At 50.7% G+C, this 25,838-nt stretch overlaps 1 protein-coding gene across 1 annotated transcript in view; it reads left to right on the top strand.

Moving 5' to 3' along the window:
- The window catches only part of LOC146822050 (dynein regulatory complex protein 1-like), a 1,074,594-nt gene that overhangs the window by 588,367 nt on the left and 460,389 nt on the right, over positions 1–25,838 (top strand). The window contains exon 10 of the mRNA XM_085613165.1: positions 23,861–24,105. Coding sequence (XP_085469291.1) covers positions 23,861–24,105 — 245 coding nt within the window. The remainder of the gene's footprint in view (positions 1–23,860; positions 24,106–25,838) is intronic.

Genomic DNA, 25,838 nt, shown 5'->3' with positions numbered 1-25,838 from the left:
GCCCCCTTCCCTACTCTCCTGACCATGTCAATGGCCATGTCCAGGGAGCAGTATGCCACAGAACAAATACCCTCGTCCAGCCAGTGGTTCACAGAATTTCCTTCAGGGTATGACAGGTGGTGGATTAGGCGGTAGGTGCCCTGTTGTTTTTTCGGCACAACTCCCAGTGGTGACACCAAAAAATGGTCCAAGGGCGGGCTGCTAAAAGGCCCAGCGACCCTTCCTGCTGACAACTCTTTTCTCACCTTTAGGTCCACCACCCCGGGCATATCCCTAGCGGATTTCAGGTTCTTCACATCTCTGGACTCCAGCGGCCCGTTGTAGGGAATCCTAAAGCCATCGATGAACCCCCCCGCCAGGAGCGGTCTGTCCCGGAGCAGTGGATACCGCCTAATGAGTGGGAGGATATTTCCAAGGATGATGGGTGAAGGACCTTTGACAGGGGCCGTGGCGCTCTGTGGTGCACCCAGAAATGCGGGGGGCGGGACTGGTGTGGGGGGGGGGACTGACAAAGGAGGGGGCCCATGTGTGGTCTCAGAGTCGGGCATCAGTCCTGGTAGGTGCTGTGGGCTGTGGTGCGCTCTGGCTGGAGGAGCAAGAGGTGGCAGGGTGCTGCGCGCCGCACTTGCTGCAGCTATGTGCGAACTTACATGACCTCCCCCAGGTGCAGTTTCCCCCATTGTAAAGGCGGCACGTCCCAGAATTGAATCGCTTGCCCTGCCGCTGCCCCCGCCCCCTGCCACCCAGAAAAGGCTGCTTGAATAGGCGCTTGGGGAACTGGTCCTTCTTTTTATCAAATGCCTCCCCTTGCCCTTTATATGCCTGGTCCTTCTTCTCCCTGGTGGGGCGGCACATGTGTTCCACCCAAAGCTGAATCTCCTTCTGGTCCCACCCCAGGTCCGGACATATAGCCATTCTTTTCCTGAAATCCTGGTCGTAATAGAACCAACCTAACCCCCCAGAGAGCCTAGCCTCTTCTTGGATCGTGCTGGCATACTGCATCAGAGCCTCACTCTGTTCCGGAAATTTCTGCACTATGACAGCTGCCAATATATTAAATGCAGATGTCCAATTTTCGATCGTCTTGTCCGGCCATCGCTGATACCTGACCCTTTCCTCTTCCTTGCGCCCCATCTTTCTCGTGTCCACCCCTGCCGACCCATGCATAAGTAATGTCAGGATGTCTATGTACTCTCTCCTCCAAATCCCTTCTTTCGCGGCCTGCGACACCAGCCATGCCAGGGAGCAGCGGCCCGATGCCAGCGGTGCTTGGGTGACAAGGGGCTTCGGGACCTGAGTTACACCCTCCCCTCCAGACGCCGCAACACCCGTTGCTATGGCGGGCGTAGACTCAGCAGCAGCAGGGATGGGGGGTGTGGCAATCGCCTGTGTGGGTGGCGGGGACGCCAGTGCGCCGGCCGGGGGGGTGCTCGCTGCAATACTTGTGGAGGGGCCAGCATCCCCTGGCGTTGACAACCCCAAGGCTCCCCCCAGCTCACCATTGCGCCGTTCAACGGTTGTACTCTGCCCAGCCCAGACTTGGAGCACGGGCGCCTGAGCGGGTGCGGGGGCCGACGCCGAGGGCAATTGTGGCGGTGCGGCCAGCGCGTCGAGGCGGCTCTGGAAGACGGACATGAGGCCAAGCATCTGGTCCATGGCTTTGCCCATCTGGGCCAAGTCAGTGAGTCCTGTGGCAGAATCGTGCACCGGTGTTGTTGCGACTGCTGGGAGGCCGGAACGTGTTGCGGTCGCCTGCCGTTTCCTGGCCGGCTGGGCCTCCGGCATGTCTTTTGACGTGGGCTTACGCACCCTGGTGGACCTCCAGGGCTCTGACCCCGAAAGGCCTGGGGCGCCATCGGAGGGGGGGGGAGTTACGACCACGCCCAAATCCTCCACCCTGCGGCCCTCCAGAAAACCTTGGGCCCACGCCGTGCCCTTCTCTCGGGCGAACGCCATAAAGTCCGCCCAAACCCCTTCCTGTGGTGCGCTCGACTGCGTCTCCTCGACCGACGTTTCTTGGGAGAACAGTGGACCCGGTGTCCCGATATTCTCCATGGCAGGTGGGCTACTCCGAAAGTGCAGCTATGCGCGTCCCTTAGCGACTTCGCCTCCGGTCCTAGCCCTATGCTCGCGGGCGGTCCCTCACCAGATCTGAAATTGGGGAAAGGAGCGGAGTTAGTACAATGGAAAAGCATCTTTTCTTACACACAGAAGCTTGGCAGGTACAGGGATTGAACCTGCGACCATGGGAAGTGATGCACTAGTTATCCCCTAACCCCACCGCTAGTACCCGATACGCACGGCTTGTCTTATGGCCATGCGCGTCGCAAAATTACCCTCTCAGGGTACGTGGCTAACCGCATCCGTGCATAACCAGTGCACGGCTTCAGGGCTGGCGGCCGCACCTCTGGGTGGAGACAATCATTGCATTCCCTCCCAGCGGCCCACCCACCCTGGATAACACCTTCCTTGCATGCCCGGGCCGGGGCTGCGTGGCTGCAAGCTACCCGCCCGCGGCGCCCTCGATGGATTGCAGCAGGGAAGCGCGCCTCCGGGTAAAATGCCTATTGCCCTGATGCGCGCCGCCGCCCGCGGGGGCTGAAAACCTAGCCACGACACCAGGTACCTAACTACCCCATCCTGCAAGGACTCGCGCCCCGAGACGCAGCGGGCCACCCCCGACTCTCGCCCGTAATGACTACAGGCCGCTGAAGCGCTCCCTAGTGAGTGCCAAGCACGGGATAAAGACGCGACGTCCAACCAGCGCGCACCCCCACCGATCATATCTTGCTGGCCCAAGCCTCGGTCGCAGCAGGAGGCGACTTCCCATGTGTATGCTGCGCCAAAAGCGAGTTCTACCATTACAGTTGCGTGGTGCTCTCCGCGTGACCCCCGCCCGCTAAGTCTAGGCGCGCAGCACACGAGCGCCGTATTACATCACACACTCAGGCACTACCGGTGTACGTTTCCGACCCGCACCACGAGGGGGCGGCTCGACGCTCCATCCATCGCACGCACCCAGTCAAGTGAGCGCGCCCCCAGGCATGATGGCCCGCGCCTCCGTCGAGTGTGTCACTTCGTGAACGTGGACCCAACCCACTGGAAGTCACAAACGGGAGGTATGGCCGCGCCGTCCCCGACCAACGCACAACTCCCCGCTGGTCGGTCTGACCAGCACCATGAGAGGGCGGCTCGGCGCTCCCTCAATCGTACAACACGCAGTTCAGTGAGCGCGCCCCAGCATGATAGCCCGCACAAGGGGGGGGGGGGCTGGGGGTTAATCCTGTTATTGCATCGCGTGTTAACCTATCGCGTGGCACGAACGCCGGACATGGCGCGCTGCACAAGATCACCGTCGCCTGACATACATTTAATTACTAGGAGCGTGCGCGTCGATCCCTTAACATACGGCACGTCCCTGCCCACACGCAGCCACCGCCAATCCACCAACGTTCCCGAGTGGCTTAAAACCGAAAACCGGGGGCGGGGGGGAGGGGGGGGGGGGGGGGTTCCCATTTGTTGTGACTACGAATGCAACAGATGCGGACAAATAAACGAAAATTCATGCGTCAAACCCGACAAACCCCTCACGTTACGTACACAAGCTACAACCTATCCCGATGCGTACATAAACTATACACCGAATGGGGGTGCGACGTGCACGACAACACACAACAGATCCCCCATATCCGTTTCAACCCGGCACATGGCTGCTGGCCCCTGACCTAGCGTGGGGGACCAGGTACTCCTATCGCCTTCGCGTAGCTGCCTATGCCGTGTGGCCCTGCTCTGCAGAGATCGCGCGCTCACAGCCCCCCCCACCGTACCTGCCTTACACGTTAAGTCTAAGGACGTGGGCCAGCCCTCCCTCCATGCGCACGCAACGCGCGAACTGGCTTTTCCCCCGTCCCCGGTATGTTCCTGTGCTCCGACGGACGCCGGCTTTAGTAGCACCTGCCTCACCAGGTGCCACTTTTTTTTTTTTTTTTGCAGTTAGGACACGACAACAAACAGCCTCGCCGCACACGCGGCCCGTGAACGCGCCAAGTTAGCCGGCAGACCCGCGTCGACGCGGGACCAGGGGGGGGGGGGGGGGAAGCCCCGTTTCTGCTGCGTATCGCAGAAAATAACAGTAGGCAGAAAGGGCGAACGATACCGCTGAACCGGGCTCCAGCGTGCTCTTGCCTGCGGGCCTCTGCTCCCTGCGCGCCAAATATCTCCAAGGGCGCGACGGCCACGCGGATCCCAGACACCCCAAATGGTCGCCGTGATCCGATGGGCCCAAAACTCAAGCGATCGGCCGCACCACGACTAAACTCTAGGGCCCCCTAACTTCAGTTGTGCTTAAGATGCCATCATGGCCCCAGCCACTACCATCTGTTCTGAACAAAGGCCAAGCGTGGATGCACGCTTGCACTCGGGACGGGAGCGTGCCGGGCCGGAAGTCGAGTATGTGCCTTCCGTGCCTTGCCCGACCCGCAATAGCCCCACGACCCGTGACCCCCTCCTCCAACACAACACCCGCCTTGCCCCGCAGGGGCGCGGGCCACGGCTTGCGCCCCCCACACCCATGGCCTCCCGGGCCACAGGGCCCTGTACACCTGGTCATGCCCAGGGACAGGGCCGGGGTGGGAGAGGTCAGCAAGACTCACCGGACGTAGAAGAATTCGCGGAAGCACGACGTCGCTGGAGGGGGCCTCAATCAGGTACCGCGGTGTGGGACGGTCGGAATTACGCGTGTCCAGGCTGGAGCGGCGCGCAGGGAACAGAGGAGGAACTGGGCGAGAGGGCCACCTAAGTAGGGGGGCAAGCCTCGCCCCCACCCCCACGGCCCACCTCCACCTACACACTATTGGGAGGTCATAACCTTCGTGGGCGTAGCCTCGCGCGCGAGGCAGAAAAGGGGGGAAGGCTCCGACGGGCGGCCACTAGAGGGCTGCCCTGCTGATGTCCCACTGCTTGGGACGCGGGCAGCGGCATTTCATATCCCCGTGACTGAACATGTAATGTAAATACAGTGCTCATGCACAGCGCTCCTATCCTTCGGGTCGAGTTCGTGCTATACTACGCCACGTGGCCCGCTCGCTGCTCGGTGGAGTCATTTATAAGTAATCTTTTCAGTAGGGATGCTGGGCGCCGCGAGGTCCGCATTGCTGTGGGCTGCGTGGCGGCGCTTACCTCGGCTTCCCACGGTCACCAGCCCGCCCGGGGTGGAGGTCCAAGGCCCGGCAGTGGGGGATGTGGGGCGCCTGGTCTTGTTGCTAACATGCTTGTCATTTCAGATATTTCGTCCCGAATCTTCCTTGGGTGAACTTTGCCCGGGAGTAAGCGTCACTCAGTCTCTCGATTACGGACATTTCACCCAGAAAGCATCCGATCTCGGAAGCGAAGCAGGGTTGGGCCTGGTTAGTATTTGGATGGGAGGCCAACTGGGAATCCAGGTGCTGTGGCATCCTCCCAAGGTTAAGTGTGCTATTCCCGGTGTTGCATTTTAACCATGTTTAGACAAGCAGTGCCAATTTTCGGGGGTTCCCCCTTAGTTTTCTTAATTTACACAGGGCAGATTTTAGGAGCACAAAAAAAAAAAAAACTTCAAATGTACAGCACAAACGGCCCTCCCGTTTATGGTGCTTCTCAGCTGTGGTACGATCGCTTGAAGGGTTTGGTTCTCTAACGGGGGCATCATCTGATCACTACATGCTTTCATTTCCTTTACTTCATTATGCTCACGTATAAGTGTCTCTCAAATCGGTGTATTAACACTTGTTACACAGAAATTATGGAAATGTCACTTCTTGCAATCCTTTACTTCGGCAGCTATCTTCTATGTTTGACCCCTTTCCCTGCCAGTGCCATCCACAGTTGAATGACTGACAGTTACCAGCAGTTACTAATTACGCGAGCAGTTACAAGCGATTATACGAATGTTCAGCAGCAATAGTAGCCTTACAAATTTTATCGGGAAGTCGGTGCTTCCCCCCAGTAGCCAAAGGCAATTGCAGCATTGCAGCTTTCAATGTAAATGGGTAAAAACAATGTTCATGGCAGGTATGATGTACTTGCTGCATCATAGCAATATTGTCTGTCAGCGCGCTCAAGTGTAAGTTTGCAATATTATTTACAAGCTCAGTTGCTGCTTATTTATCTTTGCAACTAACTACCACTGACAAAACCAGCAACCCTGGCGTATCGGGTATGATGTTCTTGCTGGATCATTATCCGCATGCAATGACAGAAACAGCAAAATACCAGTCTGGAGGCACATCACCTAGGCACAAAATAGCTCCCTCAAGCACAGGGGGACCCGGGTGCAGGTACTCAGGGGGTGCCACCAGGTTTTATGGTTGCAACGACACAAGAGGGGACACCGGGTGCATCACTCATGTATGGTCACGGTGTGCAAGCACACACGAGGTGTCTCGGCATGCAAAGCAAGGCACGTTTCCTGGTAATAGGACCAGCAGGACTGGGGCATCTTAAGTTAAAAAATAAAATATATAATAAATAATCCAGTAAGGCAAGGCATTCATTTTCTTTAACAAAAGTACCAGGGCACTCGTCAAGTGCCATTGAAAGTACCCATGGGTAAGTGCGATCCCCCCCACCCTCATTACACAAATAGCGCCATCTTGTGCAGTGGTCACATGTCTCTTTTATTTCCAATTATTTTCAGTAGGGGTCAGGGTGCATTGTGCAATCTGTGTATTGCACTGTGAGAAGTATATCGGCTAAACTACAAGGGGGGACAGAAGGTGCCCCGTGGACATGGTATCGGTGGGTGAGCACGCTGGTCCCTTGGAGGACGCGATGGGGTTTTGGCCGTCTGGGGCGGGGACGGCACAGACTTAACTGGAGGTCAGTCCAGGCTTCCCACTTGACCCAACTGGGTGATCACAGGCACTTGTGCATTTCAACTCGCTTCCTTGTGTTCTTCACACGGGGGAGTGCTCCCATGCGAGTCGATTTAGCAAACGGCAATGCCGCTAGACCTCATGTAGGATACAGATGCAATTAGGTATCAATTCACTGGTAGGATGTGCAGCAATACTGAGGTCCACAACACTCCAGAAATGAAATACAGCAGATGATGCAAATGCCCATAGTTACCACATTTACAGATTGGGACGGGTTACTGAGTATGCCTTGCCAGGACAGTGACACACACTTTACATGAACTGGAGCGTCAGTAAAGGTATGATGGAATCGCAAACTGGTACGTGGGTCTCTCCTCTCCGACATGCTGCGGGGGCATTATGTTGGCAGGGCTGTGACTGGCAGGCAAGGGCATCAAGGGGCGGTATTAAGCAACAGGGTCAGTTGCAGGGTGAACTGCGTAGGTTGTCACTCAGCAAAAGGGTGCAGTGGTGCCACACTGGGCACACTTCATATCATTCCCAAACCAGGTCAGGAGTGCACACTCGTGCACAACAGCACATGCAGTAGTATTAGCAGTTGCCCTTGGTAGAAACTCAGTTGGGGGCCCCGGTTTGGATCAGCTTTGAATTTGAGACAGTCCAGCTCTTTCTTGCCCACTTTGGGAAAAGTACTACAGTGCACGGGCAAACTCTTCCAATTTCTAAATGTGTTTCCATACAATATTCAGGGATGGTGACGTGTTTGCAGTCGGGTAACACAGCAGCAGCTCACTAATAGTAATGTAAATATTAGGTGAGTCTGCCAACTAAAAGAAACCTTTTAGTGATGTCGTAAGGGTGGAACACATGGCCCAAGCGGCGCCTGGTGAAGCTTTGCAGGGGGGCATACTGGGCTCGGGAATCTGAATGATGGGGTCGGAATTGCGACCATTGGTGTTAGTTTCGCTCTCACAGGTTGAGAAAAATAATACGAGACTTGTACTTGGTTGGTGCCTATTTGATAAGGGACTGTGTTCTCCGCAAGCACATGTGCCACCTGTCCAGAATCGTTGCATTTTCAGTATACCACTACACCAAAGCCATATTAGGGCTGTCCGCCTGGTTGGTGTCCTGTGCTAGAGAAGGGCAGTTTCGGGTCTCCCGTCCCCTATGCTCTCTCTAGGTGCAGCTGCTTTTTGGGGGGCCTTTGGGGTGCATCTGGATGATGGCACCATGGGTCAGCGAGTGGCGTGCTCAGTATGAGGCGAAACCGGCACAAGCCGGTTCCCCCCTCAGCGCAAGGTGTGAACATCACGCAAGGCTTGTAGTTTGCAGGCGCCCATCTCCAGTACTTACAGTGCCAGGCTGTTCAGACTGACTGTGTATATTGGTGATACTCTGCTCCATCTGGGTTACGTCAGTCTCATAAAATACAGGCACTTTGACTCCCAAAGGATCGTATATATGTTACTGTCTCACACATGCACACTCCAAGCTCCGGAATATCTCTCAATAGCAGCCTTAAACCTTGGTCGTCTTAGAGTGTCTTGTGGGTCAAATAGGCGTAATTACTGATATCGGTATGTCTCCCTCATCTTCATGGTTTGAGTGCTAGCAAGAAAGTGTCATTCATAGTCTTTTATATGTCACTCATAGTGCGCTGGAAGGATGGAAATGTCACATATGGCAGTTGAAACCTTGGCAGCCGTGGATGGGGGCGGCTAGCTCTTGGGTGGCTATGCAAGAAAGCTATCATTGTGGCTTATTTATCTTATGCAACTAAGAAGCATTGTCAAAGCCAACAGATGGGCTTGTCGTAGGGTAGTGCTCCTTTTGTAGTAATATAAGGAGGCAATGACCTAGCGGCTAAATACCAGGCAATATGCAGCACATTACCTGAGCGAGCTGAGTATCCCTGCAGATTAGTTGGGCCTGCACGAGCCACACATAAAGCTCCTACATTCTGGCCCACGCTGAGACATTTACATAAGTCGTATCACAGCATCGCCAGTTTCTATACTCAGGCCCGTTGGTACCATGGTGATGCATCATCAATTTGCACAGATTTTGGGCCTGCATTAGCCACACATACCTCCTCCAGACTAACCCCACTAAGACCATTCAGCTCTGGGCAAAGTTCACCCGAGATGCCAGGCAATAATGCTATATGGGGGCCTTCGTGGTTTTAGGCAAGTAACCAGAGGCACCGAAGCCAGTACAGGTTTATGTATTTGTCGGATACATCTGGACATTGGCCATCAGCTCATCTGTGCATCATTCTCCCTCAAGAGAGCAGGCATTATTTGAAGCCCCCATCCATTGAAGGCACATATTTAATTTTATGACACTTCTTGATCTGATAAAGTAGCACGGATAGGGAGCAGAGTAGTCGGACAGCATTTGTGGCTTGACACACAAATCATGGCAGGGCACACATGGGGGGGGGGGTGCACAATTGACATACAGTTACACAAACCAGAGGGACACCATTCAGTTGTTCGACACATTTCAACAACAGAATTGCCTGCGCAAATGTCTGGTCGATGCAGCAGAGTAGGTGCACTCTGTATACAAGGGCATGCTACCAGTTGCTCAGGGGAGACAAAACACCCGCCCTATAGCCGGGGAGCCAGGCATTTGCAGAAGTTGCCATTTAACTAGTGGGTTGCGGTGCAAAAGCTGGGGGGAACATGGGGTCATAGCATAATTTGGCTACAATGATTGAGGAATTATTGTTTTGGTATTCCCACTGCTCGGGGAAGGGCAGGTAGTCGTACATGTTGTTCCCCCCTCCTATACGTCAGGTACACAAGGACACCAGTGCTTAATGTCGCCTATCCCGTGGCGGGATAGTCACCAAGGGGTGGACAGGCCATTGGCATGCCCTGCCAGGACAGGGATAGCCACGCACACTATCTGGAGCAACTAGGGAGGATATATGTTGGAAACACAGACGGGGGGTGCGCTGGGCCCATAACCCCTCACCAAAGTTGCGAGGGGCATCATGCTGTCAGGTGTGTTTGAGGGATGGGCAAGGGCTTTAAAGGGCATTAGCTCGTGACTAAGCATTTGCAGGGATGCAGAAGGGTCCCAGTGGATCCACCAAAGGGACTGCAGCGAAGCACGTGACACAGAACCTGGTAGCCTGACACCACTACTGGTGTAAGTATCAAGGTTCACAGGTGGATAGCAGTGACGGGGCATCTGTGACCGGTTGAAGGTTCAGCAAGCAGGGTGGGCTGAGTAAGTTGTCAGTCCAAGAAAGGGTGCAGTGTCTAATAACGGGTACCATTCACATATTCCCTCATACCTGTTTTGACACCATTACTATGTTCACCAGGGAGCAATCCAAAAGAACTCTAAAATTGTCTGGTCAGTGGGGCGAAGTAATGCACCCTAGAAGGAGACCACGAAGACCACAATGTGCACCTTTGTGGTCTGTAATCACCCCCAGCTCCCGTGGCAGGGAGCTCGGTTGGGGGAGGCGACGGAGCCTGCGCGCAGAAGGGTCATCTGCACTATGCGTTTATTCACTGAGCATAGGGGATTTGGCTTCCTTAAACATGGGTTGCTACACGTTAAATTTTCAGGGTGCTTTGAGGACAATGGGGAACATCTGTCCAGTTAAGCATGGACCTATCCTTGCTGGATAGGGGGAGAGGCACCATAAATAGCTAAAGATAAGGCCGCTACTTTGGGCAAAAGGACACTGCTTCAAAACAGTAAGGCCACAGTTTGCAATTGAAGCAACCAGTTAGGGACATGTGAACAGTGGTGGTCAGTGATCACTCCCCGGCTCCTGTGGCAGGGAGTCCGATCTGGGGAGGCAATGGAGGCTGCACGCAGGAGAGTCAGATGCGCGATGCGTAAATTCACCGAACATATGGGGGTTGGATTCATAAGACATGGTTTGCTTCATGTTAAATCCACAGGGTGTCTCGTGGACGATGAGGTACATCTCTCCAGAATAGGCATGGACTTGTTCCTCCTGGACCTAGGGGAGGCCCGGGAAATAGCGGGATGTAAGTAGGAGCGCCGGCCTTGGTGGGGGGCCCTGGCTGCGACGGTCGCCACACCCAGGGCTGTGGCGGAGTTACATGGCGATCCAGAGACGGAAAGGTACTCAGGGGTACCCTCTTCAGGAGCACAAAGGGTGCTGAGGCCAAATATCCCCAGGAAGTGCGGTGGACCCTGGGGTGCGACGGCGCCCCATCTGGCCTACGGGCGGTTGGAAACCTGTACAACCGGGGGTCGCTTGAACGCTCCGCCTCTCGTAGGGGTGGGCGTGAGTTATATGGTGGACCAATGTTTCACCGGAAGTGGGAGGGGGTATCCCCTCACCACAACCGCTAAGCACCGATTGGCTAAGACCACGATGCAAGTTAGCCCATCAGGTGGTAGGCCGCGAGGGGCGGCTTGCCTTTGGATCGCCTGTAAGATAACCCACCATGTTGGCATATTTGGTATGCTAATAAACCTGCAGCAATTTTCTCCACCAAAAGTTGTCTTGTCTGCTTATTTATGCTACCTGTATGTTGCTGCGGGAGGGCTGGTGAGTGTGGCCGATATTGGCACTGTAGTTCCAAGCCCTAACAGGGCCTCGGATAGCGACACCGGGGCAAGGATGTGCCCTCTCCGTGCGTCTCAGCAGGGGGATGTCAGGTAAGAAGGACCCAGAGGCAGAGGGGTCCGATGGTTGTTGGGAGGGGCCCCGTGTATTGCGCAGTCAGCAGGCCCACACAAAGAGAGAGTCAGGCTCCGGTACGGGCCCACACACACCCCTGCCGCAGGCCGCAGTGATATGCCCCGAGCACTCTATCCAAGGGGCCTGGGAGGAGCTGGTGGGCCACATCCGCTGTGGGAGGCGATCGATGCGGGTGGTTGAAACAGAGCCAGCCCTCTCACTGCTACCGTTCGCAGCTTCGCTGTGCTCTTTGCGATGTGCGATGTGTGGGACCCCCCGAGTGGATGCGCTGTCCGACACCACCAGGGTGCAGGGTTGTTGACGTGGAAGCCCCCGGGCCGGGGGGAACAGCCCACCTCCCACATCACTCGAACGCTCCCTCCGGACACCGACCGCAGCCGGGTAGCCGTTCTCTGACCTCGGCAATCCTCCCCATGTGCCGTATCAATCCCGCTCCGTCTGGATCTCTCCAATCTGGGGATAATCGGAGCCATCTGGTTCTCCAGCTGCACCGCTCTCCCTCCGGTGCTGTGTGGCTCCACTGAGTGTGAGTTAAGCCAGGGGCGAAGCTATTTAGAGTGCGGGACAGGCACGTCCGCTCACCCCTGCCATCTTGGACACACCCCTCAGGTTTTCATTTTAGAAAACATTTGGGCATTTCAGTAGTACGAATTTGAGAATTGTTAATCCCATTTCAGTGTGTCAGTAACAAGCAGCTATTAATTTTCTTAGTGACATTACTGTTACACAAAACTAGGACTGTTGAGACAATGGAAGAAAATCTGGATGCCAGCTGACATATTGCTGCTTGAACCAAGAATTGAAACTGTCAGTGTTGGTAACTGGGGCTGTAATCAGGCTTGCCTAATTGAAGGTGAATATAGGCAAATTCATAAAGAATGTTTATAAAATTCCTATGACCCAAAGGAATGTGAAAATAGTGCAATAAATCACGAAATAACGTTTACTTGCCGCGAATAAGCTACTTATCTCATCTTACTATGTGAGAAATAAAAGATGCCATCAAAAGACTAAAAGTAAAGGGGTTTGCAGAAGCAGTTTACAAAACTTTCAGCAAAAACATAAGCCCAATACTTTGTACAGTCTATAACCGTGATACATCAATGAATGTATTCCATGAACTCATCAATAACTCTTGCCTCACCGGAACCCAAAAAGATAAATAAAGAACCTCTGAATTCTGGAAATTAGAGGCAAGTCTACCTTCTGAATGTGGACCTTAAGGTTCAGTCTACATGCTGGGCTTATATATTGGAGTTGATTTTCAAGTGCTTTGTTGGTGTAGACCAGGTGGGATTTGTTAGAGGCATATACAGTCATGAAATATTGTCCAATATAGTAATATAAAAAGAGAGACAGAAACTGAGAGCGAGAGAGAAGAGGAGGGGAGACTATGCTGGTTACAAATGACACCGAAAAAAGGCTTGTTGTAGAGCTTCAGACAGTGGGCACTAGGCACACATGTGATACAACATTGTCTCCTTATATAGAGGATCTGTGGGCGAAGTCGCTGTAAATGGTACATGTTCTGAATTCTTTCATATATGAAAATGGTCCCTGTTATTATTTAACATTATATTTGAACCATTGGTTGCGCCATTATGGGAGAGGAAAATTATAGCGGGATGACTTTGGAGGTATGCATTTGAAAAACATATTATTTATTGATGACGTTATTAATTTTCAATTCAGAGTAATCTACCACTGCTTTTCTAGAGGCTATCTCACAATTTGGTCTCATTTCAGCTTATATGGTAAATTGGGACAAGATGCTGGGGTGGTAGTAATTAAGAATAAGGAAACTAACAGATAGATTAAAATTATCTTTGAGACAGGCAGAAAAGGCTGCGACTTATTTAGAAAGTGCTAAAGGATCAGGGCTAGACAGGATGAACAGAAGAAATTAGACCCACTTACAGTCGACAAATGGAAAATATGTGATCAAATCTAACCGCGATTTAGATAATACTTCTTTGTAATGTCAAATACGTTTTGAATAATATATGGATTCACTGCCTTATTTACAACTTTGTGGAGTTAATAAGGCAGTGCTGATAGAGGGTGAAGATCTATCTGATTTGTAACCGGACACTGCCAGAAAAGGGGGATTTGGTGTGCCCAGTACACAAACCTACTATGAATATTTGGTTCTAGGCTGTTGTTGGAAACCTGGTAGAGGTGCATAAATGGATCCTAACTGAAAGATTCATATTAGAAAATACACCACTATTACATTTTCCCCTGGGTAAATTTACCGGATTATTTCTAACAAGACAGATTTTCTCCAATGTTTAAAATGTGAGTTGTGGTGGATTATTGAGAAGAGGGATAAGAACATTGGTATAGTCAGACAAGGCAAATTTGAAGGGGCAAGGACATGATGCCTTGCTTCCTTCTTGTATTATGATTTAGTTCATACGTCAATAGAAGTGTATTAAAAAGGAATGTATAGATCCAGTGAAATGGGAATGCACATTTCAGACAAGAAATGGAAGAAAGCGTTGCTTTCAATTTCTAAAGTTTATCTCGAAATATCTGGAACATACCAGAATATTTGTTATAAATTGCATTGGACACGAGCCACAAGAGAAAACGAAAAAGCTGAAATTGCATGTGACAGAAACGTTTTGGAAGTTGTCAGGTTCAAACAGAACTCAGACACAAAATTATTCGCAGGATTGGAAAGTCCTGGAAATTGTGGAAGTCAGAGGAGTGGAAATTTCACTCATGCACATATTAAAATACACAAAACTGTTTCATTAGAAACACTTGCTTCTGATTGGGAGAATCAGTATGTATTGCCTTTCCAGGAATAAGCAGACACCTGGCAACATGTTAGTTAGTTGGTATGGTTTTACCGCTTCATATTAGTTGTTACCCATTTTCAACCTCCACAGCTTTTGGTTTTCTTCTCTTCCAGTCCCTTATGGTGAGGGTTCACTTTGGTTCTCTGCATAGTAGATTGATCTATATCTTTGTTTACTCATGGTTCCCTGTTGCCTCTCTGAACCCTCAGCTTGTCATTTGCTGGTTGTTTGGCATCCTGAGCATCCTGTCTGGTATCCCCATCTGACAGGAACTCATTACCGCACCATTCACCATTACAACAGGTAACACTTTATCTGTCTGGCTCATGGTAGCTCTGTATTCATTGCTATGGTACTTTAATAACCACAATTCCTTGAAATCCCTGGTATCCACTAGTATAAGTCCTCTGAGGCCTCAACTAAGTGAAACAAATTAACCTAAAGGGTGAAACCAATCCTGGATTTCTCTTAACCGTTTTCCCTGCTTTTAACGCAGTTCATCAGATGCGCATATAATTTCCAGGATACATCCATTAAGGATTGAGAAATAGCAGGGGTGTTGGAAATAATCGAACATGTGGAACCTGTTAGAAGTATAAGAATGGAGTAGGTTATTACAGCTATACCATGTGGTCCTGTTCCAGAACATTGGAATAGAGTAGTTAAAGTATTAGGATAATCAGATGAAGTTCTCAATTCTGAGTTTTTTTATTTTCATTGATATATTGTCTACCTGAACCTTCTAACATAATTATCTATGCAAACAGATATAATGACAGCTAAAAATTAGTTTTTTTGGTAACAAAATGGGATAAATTACAAAATCCGAGTGGGCTAGGACACTGCGCTTTTCCAAATTAGTGAATTGGGAAAAGGTAATGTCAGGAAGAGAAATAGACTAAATTAATTCAGAGGGATATTGCATATGTCCTTGGATCTCTACATTATACAAACAATTACAATCTCCGAATTTTACTTTAGTTTAAGTTTTAGCCACATCTGTTTTGATATGTTATTACACTTTCAAGATTATGTCTTATTATATTTATATTGTTTTTACAAAATACTAGTTATTATTGCTTGTTTTAAAATTTCTGAATTATTATTTTATTGTAGATGACTTTAAGACTTATCTCATGGAATATTAAAAGTTTAGGCTCTCCTTTAAAGTGTGAAAGGATTTTGTCCCATATTTCCATCTTAAAGGGTGAATTGTTTTGCTGCAGGAAATACATATTTCAGACAAAGAACTGTCTAAACTTAAAAGGCAATGGGTTGGTCATGTTTTTGCTTCTCTGGGCTCAGGAAAACGCAATAGGGTAGCTATTTTATGTCATAAACGTCTCATTATACAAACCCTTGCCCAAGATGTTGATTGTGAAGGCAGATGGGTTTCAATTTCCTTACGTGTTTCTTAAAATTCTTTCTGCATCTCAATTATGTAAGCATTTAACACTTATTCCTGAAGATAGAGATAAGACAGAGGTTGAGCGTCTTTCGGAAATCGATTTGCAAACTACTTTTCCCACTCCGTTTTGGAATAAAATAACGAAATCTTCTAGCGCGGCTAATGCAACCCATACTTTGTTTTTTATTTATAATCGGCTTTTGATCACTCCTGTTACATTACATAAAATAGATTCTGCTGTTCTTTTTAATTGCTGGTCTTGTTCTCAACCCTCAGCAGATCTTAAACATGTGTTATTTGATTGTCGTCTTATTTATGAATTTTGGTTAAGGGTTTGGCAAGAGATAAATGGTATCTTTAATACACAAGTCCCATTTAATTTTATTAACATTTTTTCTAGGTAGTACTTCCGACCTTTGGTCATCTCAGTCCAAAGATTTTTATATAGTAGATTTTCTTCTGGCTGTTGCTTTTCAACAAATTACAAAATCGTTAAAGGATACATCTCAAGTATCTTTTCAGGCATGATGGTATGAAGTTTGTTACAACTATAGACTTGATAGAGCATACGTTTATCCAGTTGCACTTGCTATTAAAAGAGATCTCTTATGGCTACCCATAACTAATTTTTTAAATAAATCTGCCCGTGCATTACAAGTTCACAATCCTCGAACTTAAGAAGTGCCTAAACCTCCATGAATTGTTCCTTATTCATTTGGTTTATTTGTTTTATGCCCTTTAGATCTTTTTATAGAATGTTATGAAAGGGTTATATAATTAATAAGTTTCTTCCTGATGGTGTTATGTGTTTCACATCTGTGACTATATGCACAATCATGTTTCTTTTTGTATCATAATTGCATATTAATTTAAAATAAAAAAAATTATTGTTCAAACTTAAAAAAAAGTTTTAGCCCGAAGTTTCCTCCTAACACTGTTATGTTTTTTGCAAATTTAGCAAAATATGGCAGGATGTTCAAAAACCCTAAACCCTTGGGAAAGTGCAGGCTGAGCCAATTTACCAACTCAAGCCAGGGAATTTGGCTGACTGCAACCCCCAAACCACCTACACATTACTTATGGATTGGGTGATCTCGGCAATAATCAGTCCAGTGAAACTACTGGATTATTTGTTGCATTAGTGAGTTCTGAAACTTTTTCGACCAAGGATATACAAACACAAGAAAACCACACTATATAATTGAAATACTCTTTCAAGAGTAATGTCCTAATGTAGATCAGATTGTATGAATAGATGTATCTATAAAAATAAACAGAACAGTGGCAATGAAAGTGATTAATAAACAAAATATTTAAATGAAGTGCTAAACTAAGATATAATTTCAGCGATTCATTGCATCCAATGATGATATCAGTCTTTGGTAACTTGCCCATCCCTTCCAGGCTGCTACCTAAACTCCTTTAGCACCAAAACTGAATTTCTTTTCTTAGATGGTCTCTAGCTTATATACCACAGCTGAACAACAGAAATGTTGTAAGTTAGCTTCTGTACTTTGAGAAGGTTGCAGTCTGTCTCAGATAGGGCATTCCTGAAATGATATGGACCTGGCTCTGAGGAGCCGGTGGTTTATGGTGGAGATTTTTGTAGCACTGCTCAGTGAAGCTTGCAGGAACCTTAAGATACTTCTCTGCCTAATATATGTCTATGACAGGTACTTTTCTGATTATTTTCAAAAGAACAGACCTTGTGAAGAATGATGTAAAACGCAACAATTCACTTATTAATTCTGTTTCACATTCACTAAAACTACACATTATAATTCACATTAATACATTTATATTAATAACGGATGGAGCATCAACCTGTAATAATGCAGACATCTGAAAGAAACATGTTAGTTAGATTCCTCACTTTAGAATATCCCCAGGCGTCAGACTGGATCCGGAAATTTTTTTGTAGCTATACCCCTTGCGCGTCGCTAGGCGTCGTCTGCGGCTCCGCGTCCGTCGTTGGCGTCGTGCGCCGGAATGACGTCGTCGGAGTACCTAGACGCCGCCCTCGCGCGCTGACGTCAGTTCTTTTTTCCGCGCCAGTAAGCGCCGATCCGGGAAGAGCTTACCCCTTAGTCACTTTTTGACTAACTTTTTTGACTCTTTTTGGTCTGTCGACTCGACTCTGGTGCCGGTAGGATGCCTGGTTTCAAGGCCTGTGACGCCTGTCATCGCCTGATGTCGGTGACGGATCACCATCGCCGGTGCCTTTATTGCCTGGGGGCCAACCATGACGCGGAGTCGTGCCTCGATTGTCAGGCGTTGACATCGAAAGCTAGGCGGGAGCGGTCCCGTAAGCTTCTCGAGCTTCGGCACTCGGCTCCGCGCCGCTCTCGGTCCCGGTCCAGGAGGAGGTCTAAGGACCGATCGCGGAACCGCAGTCACCATCATCGCTCGTCGGGCTCGAAGTCTTCGGGTAAGTCGAAGCGATCTAAGAAGTCCAAGAGGCGACACCGCTCTTCGGACTCCCCTCGCCGGTAGCGCGACTCGGCTGAGGGTCAGGGTGGTCCCACCCCCACAGCTCCGGCTCCGGCGGAGCCGCGTCCGTCCCCATACCCACCGGTGTCTGGGACTGACGCGACTCCGGCGGAGGTCAGTGCCTTCCTCTCGGCCATGAGGAGCCTGGCTCCGCCGTCGACGCCTGTCGGCACGCCTTCGGGCCCCTCGGGCTTGACTGGGCGACCTCGCGTGCCGGCGGCTCTGGCCCCGGCGCCGTCGACGGCTCCGGCCCCGACGCCGCAGGTCCCCGAGGGATCCAGGCCTGGATCTCTGCCGGCGCCGGTTGACCTCACGACGCCTCCTCCACCGTCGCCGACACCGGTTCCACCTCCGGCGCCGTCCCCAGTTTAGCCCCGGTCCGGGCCCGACGCAGTCGCGGCGCCGCTCGACGCCGCATCCGACGCTGATGGATGAGCAATTCATCTACTGCCCGGTTCCGATCATTCCTCCTGTTTATCGGGAATCGGATGACGAGGGCGACTGGGAGGGGTCTGAGGACCCTATGGCCAGACAGGCCCAACTTTCCCAGGACTGGGCAGACGAACTGGGGGATGCCAGTAGTCTGGACACCTCCCCGGACGCTGGTTTCATCTATCCTCCGACTGTGGCCTCAGAGGAGGGTGCTGCTTTCTCAGTGGTGCTGCGCAAGGCGGCCGAAGCCCTTGGGCTGGAGTTGCCTGCTGTGGCCGTGAGGACTAACGTCCTCACAGAGGTGCTTCAACCGACAGCAAGCTCCACAGAGCCTCTGCTGCAGTTCAATGAGGCCCTCATCGACGTTCTGCAGGGCACTTGGTCCAAGCCCTCCACAGTACCTCCTGTGGATCGGAACGTGGCCCGGTGCCACCGCCCTGCTCCGGGCGACCCCAGTTTCCTGTCCCAACACCCCACCCCCGAGACTTTGGTTATCCAGGCCTCAACTTCCCAATCCTCCTTCCCGTCCGCTCCTCCGGATCGGGAATCCAAGAGGCTAGAACAGTTTGGAAAGAAGCTGTTCTCTTCCCTGAGTTTGGGACTGCGGTCTTTGAATACCGCTTGCCTCTTGGACAGTTATTCCCACTCTCTGTGGGATACGTTGGAGGACGTGCTGCCCCTGTGCATGGTGGAGACCCGGACACGACTCACCCATACGCTTGCTGACGGGCGAGATGCAGCACGGCATGCCATACGGTGTGGACTAGACACCACGGACTCGCTGGGTAGGGCGATTTCCACTACGGTGGCGCTCCGGCGCCACGCCTGAATGCGGTCCACGTCTTTCTCGGGGGATGTCCAGAGTTCTCTCATGGATATGCCCTTTGATGGCACTCGTTTTTTTGGTGAGAAGGCGGATAGTGCGCTGGCTCGGTTCGAGGACTCCCGGGCTACGGCCAAGTCCTTGGGTCTCTCGGCCCCCCGGCCGCAAACTTCCACCTTTCGTCCCTTTCGTGGCCAAGGAAGGGGCGCCTCCTCACGTCCGCCTAGCCACCGGCCGCAGAACCAACCTGCACGCGGTCACGGACGTGGATTCCGCCGGGGCGGTACTGGAGGACAACGTGCCGGTCAGTCCACATCCACCCCGGCAGCATCCGCCTCAAAGCCCTCCTAGTCCGAGCTTTCAGGCCCATTCCATGCCAGTGGGCGGCAGAGTTCGCCATCACCTGCTCCACTGGCGGTCCATCACGTCGGACAGGTGGGTGCTGCAAATCGTCCGAAGGGGCTACTCCCTCCCCTTCGAGACGACCCCTCCAGCCATGCCACCACAGCACCACCGTATTTCGGAGGATCACTTGAATCTTCTGCAGGAGGAAGTTACGGCCCTCTTGGCCAAAGAGGCCGTCGAGCACTTTCCTGGTCCAGAAGTAGGTCACGGTTGCTATTCCCACTACTTTCTGGTTCCCAAGAAGGGCACAGGGGGCCTACGTCCTATCTTGGACTTCAGGAGCGTCAACGCCTTCCTCCGGAAGGAACGGTTCAAGATGCTCACTTTAGCTCAGGTTCTGGCTGCCCTCGACCCTGGAGACTGGATGGTAGCGTTGGACTTGCAGGACGCCTATTTTCACATCCCCGTCCTGCCAGGCCACCAACGTTACCTGCGGTTCACGGTGGGTCAGGAGCACTTTCAGTTCACCGTGCTCCCCTTCGGCCTCACCAGTGCCCCTTGGGTGTTCACGAAAGTGATGGCGGTGGTCGCAGCTCATCTGCGCAGATCAGGGGCTCCAGTCTTCCCCTTTCTCGACGACTGGCTGTTGAAGGCGGGCTCGCCCCAGCAAGTCGTCTCCCACCTCCAGACTACGGCCGACCTCCTGCATTCGCTGGGGTTCTCCATCAATGTCGCACCTGAGTTCCTCCCAGAAGCTCCTCTTTATCGGAGCGGTTCTAGATTCGGCGCAGTTCCGGACCTATCCTCCGGAACAGCGGGTCCGGGATATTCAGGCTCTGATTCCCATCTTTCGGCCTCTATCCTGGGTTTTGGTCAGGTTGGTGCTGCGGCTCCTGGGGCTACTGGCCTCCTGCATCCTGTTGGTGCGTTACGTCAGGTGGCGAATGCGGGGTCTGCAGTGGGACCTGAAGTTTCAGTGGGCCCAGCATCGAGGCAACCTGTCCGGCCATGTCTTGATCTCGGAGGGCACTGCGGAGCAGTTGCAGTGGTGGCTCACGAACCGCGATTGGGTCAGCGGCAGATGCCTCTCCCTACCCCATCCGGAGCACGTAGTAGTGACGGATGCGTCCCTCCTGGGATGGGGGGGCCATATGGGGGAGGCAGAGATCAGAGGACTCTGGTCTCCGGCGGAGACTCATCTCCATATCAACCTTTTGGAGCTGAGAGCGATCCGGCTTGCACTGAAAGCCTTCCTTCCCTCTGTCCGGGGAAGTGTTGTGCAGGTGTTCACGGACAACACCACCGCCATGCGGTATTGCAACAAACAAGGCGGGGTGGGGTCGTGGACCCTTTGTCAAGAGGCTCTGCGCCTCTGGACGTGGCTGGAACACCAGGGCATCATCCTGGTGGTTCAACATCTGGCGGGCTCTCTGAACGCCAGAGCAGACGAACTCAGCCGCCGGTGCATGATGGATCACGAATGGCGTCTGAACTCGGACGTGGCGCAAGGTCTCTTTCTGCCGTGGGGAGAGCCTTGGTTAGATCTGTTCGCCACTGAAGAGAACGCGCAATATCAGCAGTTCTGCGCATTGGAATTTCCAAGGCGGCACTCGCTCGGAGACGCTTTTCGTCGCGAGTGGAGTTGCGGTCTGTTGTACGCCTTTCCGCCTATACCACTTCTGCCCAGAGTGCTGAAGAAGATCAGGCGCGACCGGGCCCAAGTCATCTTAGTGGCTCCGGATTGGGCACGAAGGTACTGGTATCCCGAGCCACTCAGTATGTCCATCAATCCTCCGATACGTCTGCCTCTTCAGGAGGACCTTCTGTCGCAGCAGCAGGGGGCGGTCCTCCACCCGAACCTGTCCAGCCTCCACCTCCATGCGTGGAGATTGAGCGGCGGCAGTTGATGCCATTTGACTTGCCTCCTGAAGTCTGTGATGTCATTCTGGCAGCCAGGCGTCCCTCCACAAAAACGGTATACGCCTGCAGGTGGAACAAATTTGTGGCATGGTGCGCAGCAAAGGCTGTGGATCCCCTTTCCGCCCCTCTTTCTGAGGTTCCCCTCTTTCTTCTTTCTTTGGCCCAGCAGGGCTCTGCTCAGGGCACCTTGAAAGGCTACCTTTCTGCAATCTCTGCTTTCTTGCGGCTTCCTGATCAGCCTTCTCTTTTCAAGTCCCCTGTTGTTTCGCATTTTCTAAAAGGCATTACTGACATGTTCCCTCCTGTCCCCTTCGTAATGCCTCAGTGGGATTTGAATCTTGTCTTAACCTTTCTGATGTGCGCTCCTTTTGAGCCACTTCTCAATTGTCCTCTTCGTCTTCTGACTCTTAAGACTGCTTTCCTTGTAGCTATCACCTCGGCTAGGCGGGTGAGTGAGCGCCAGGCTCTGTCATCTAAGCCTCCTTTTCTGTCTGTTCATCCGGACAAGGTTGTCCTCCGGACTCGTCCTTCCTTTCTTCCAAAAGTGGTGACCCCCTTTCACATCGGGCAATCTGTCACATTGCCCACCTTCTTTCCGCCTCCGCATCCTTCGAAAGAGGAAGAGAGGCTCCACCGTCTGGACCCAAAACGGGCGCTCTCCTTTTATTTGGACCGCACCAGACAGTTCCAGGTGGACGACCAACTTTTTGTTGGATACGTAGGGGCTAAGAAGGGGAGGGCTGTACACAAGCGGACCATCTCCCGGTGGGTCGTCTTGTGTCTAACCTCTTCGCTGCGGTGCAAATTCCACCGCAGCGCTGCCGCAGTGCTGGACATTCCATTCCTGGGCGTGGTCATGACGTCTCCCGGCCGTCGTCCGCACACGCCCATCGTGACTCATGACGGCCGGGAGACGTCATGAGCATGGAAGAGGATAAAGGTTTGTTACTCCTTGGCAAAAAAGGACCCTCCTGTTGGGCTGAGAGCCCATTCCACCCGGGCCACAGCGGCGACTACTGCCCTGGGACGGGGAGTTCCCTTGCAGGAATCTGTCAGGAGGCGACGTGGGCCTCACTGCACATGTTTGCCACACACTATTGCCTGGACAGCCAAGTCCGAAGAGATGGCTTCTTTGGCCGTTCTGTTCTCCAGGACTTTCTGGTGTGATCTTGGTTCGCAGACCCACCACCGGGGATGGTATTGCTGGGGTATCTATTCTAAGGTGAGGAATCTAACTAATGTGTTTCTTTCAGATGAACAAGTTGCTTTCCTTCGGTAACGAAGAAACATTAGTTGGTTAGATTCCTCACCGACTCACCCATCCTCCCCATTCTGCGAACCGACATCTAGGGTTAAGGCTATCCTTTTCAGGGCCCTAGATTTTTTGGCACCAGTGTCGGTCTCTTGCATGGCTCTGCGTTCCTGGCGCGGAAAGCTATGTACAAGAACTAACGTCAGCGCGCGAGGGCGGCGTCTAAGTACTCCGACGACGTCATTCCGGCGCACGACGCCAACCACGGACGCGGAGCTGCAGATGACGCCTAGCGACGCGCAAGGGGTATTGCTACAAAAATCTTTCCGGATCCAGTCTGACGCCTAGGGATAGTCTAAGGTGAGGAATCTAACTAACTAATGTTTCTTACAGATACATCGTTACCGAAGGTAAGTAACTTGTTCATTATGTCTTATACATATATAATCAATACTAAATAAAGCACAAGTTTATGAATGAAAAATGTGCACTCAGATACATGATTATGCAAATATATAAAATGCTATGGGAGAACTTATGCAGAAAACGCAAAGTTCACTTCCGCATCGCATATTATTGAGCAACAACATTGTTGAGTAGGCCTGGAAGGATTGCGACACCGGGTTGTGACCCTGAGGTATACATTGTTGTGATGCCACAACGTCACCAACTATAAGATTAGAGGGCTGTGATTTTGTATAGAAAATGCTAAATTCTTTTTCATATAGATGAGCACTTTAATCCTTTCACTAGATTTTATGGCTAATATTTTATTTGATGAATTTGTGACCGCTGAATAAACCATACTGATTGTACCTTTCTAGGCATTTTGGATCGGTGGAGCCATATAAATTTCGTGCTCTATGGCTAATGAATGAGGAGGAAATAAAAGGATTGGTGCGAAAAGCTCTGGAACTTGATCGAATTATTTATGAACAACAATTGGGCTTACCTTGGGCACCCCCTGATCTCTGGTTTATGGACAATGTCGGTCCTTTTGCTCTTTCCCAGCTGCAGAAAAAGAAGAAATCTGCCAGTGAGCTTGCAGAGGAAGTAATCTTTGGAAGTGGTAAGGATGTGATGCTGCTAAGAGTTGTATATGTTTATGTCGAAAAACCAACTTGAAGAAATTGGCCATATTGAATATTTTCCTGATTTTTCATCTAGAAGCGCTCACACCAGGCTGTTGAAACCAACCTACTGAATGCTTTTTTGGAGTAAAATATGTTTTTCCTGGTTGGCTTTTCTTTTCTTTTTTTTGTAATCTGCCATTTTTTTCCTCATTTCCTTTTCTTTTATTACTTTTCTCTGGCGATTGCTCTTCCTTACCTTTAACTTTCCCTTTCTCCTTTTATTCCCTTTCCCTCTCTCCTTCTTTACTTCACCCCTGACTCCCCGAGGGTGTTGTTTTCCTGCTGTCTTACTTCCTCTTATTTTTTTACTCCTGATATCCCCCTTTTTCCTTCTTCCAACTTACTTTTCTTCTCTTTCGTGTTTTATCTCTACTTTTCTTTACCAGATTCCTCTTTTTTTTGTCTGAGTCGCGGTAGACATAAATTAAAGACAATTGCTACCCGGTTTATTTTTCTTCTGTCCTTTTTTTTTTTTTTACAATTACTATTTTTTGGAAGAAATGTACATTTAAAAAATTTTAGATTCATAAACCCCCACCCTAGGTTTGCCTTCAAACAAACCTACAATATATTGGATACTATTGTGCACACAAGACCACGAATCACGGAAAAATCCACACAACAACCTCTATGGGGTCTCTCCCCCGTGTGACAGGACACAATCCCTGTAGTTCCTTTGTTGTATTTAACTTGACTGAACCCTCTAAAACTATCCAACTATAGCACACTAGTATGGACACAAAGGTCTCACGCTAATTGAAATTCTAAAAACTGCATAAACATGATCACCTGTCCCTGTGGCAACCGCTATATAGGAATGACTACCCGAACATTTAAAACAAGGATCATGGAACATCTCAGTGGTATACGCTACATAGGAATGACCACCCGAACATTTAAAACAAGGATCATGGAACATCTCAGTGGTATACGCTACATAGGAATGACCACCAGAACATTTAAAACAAGGATCATGGAACATCTCAGTGGTATGCGCTACATAGGAATGACCACCCGAACATTTAAAACAGGGATCATGGAACATCTCAGTGGTATACGCTACATAAGAATTGGAGTGCCCCAGGCATGTCTCATTCCTTTCAGCCCTCCCTGCCCCAATACACTAAAGTCTGTCTGGGGAGGTGCTAGCACCTCCCCAAGCAGGAAACCTATTGTCCAGGCCTCCCTGGCTGGGAGGGCTCCCAGCAGCAGGAGGTCAGACTCGTGTCTGTGGCAGCAGCATCCATTTTGTGATGCTGAGGCTTTGGTGAGAGTTAAACAGCAAAGTAGGATTTTAACATGTCTCTCCTCATCACCAGAAATGGTATGGGGGTATTATTCCAAAGTGTTAGACACCTTACACGACATGTTTTGATAAAGCCAAACTATAGTTACCATAACCATTTAAGATTATATGGTACTTTAAGAGTATATGGTAGGCTGCCAGTAAAAAAAGGAACCTGACTCTGTTTTGGTAGGCTGCCAGTAAAAAAAGGAACCTGACTCTGTTTTGGCATATTGTGAAATGGGGCAATTCTCCGTGCTTACAGACCCCCACTAATCATGTACTCCCTGACATCTGGATGTCACATTTCGAACGCCAGTTCTCAGATCCGAACCTGAAAGAAGTGATCGCTTTTCCAACTTCCCAGGTAATGCCCCCCCTCTC

The sequence above is a fragment of the Triturus cristatus genome, chromosome 6 (genome assembly GCF_964204655.1).
Source record: "Triturus cristatus chromosome 6, aTriCri1.1, whole genome shotgun sequence".
NCBI lineage: Eukaryota > Metazoa > Chordata > Amphibia > Caudata > Salamandridae > Triturus > Triturus cristatus.
This window is presented reverse-complemented; position numbering and strand designations above follow the sequence as displayed.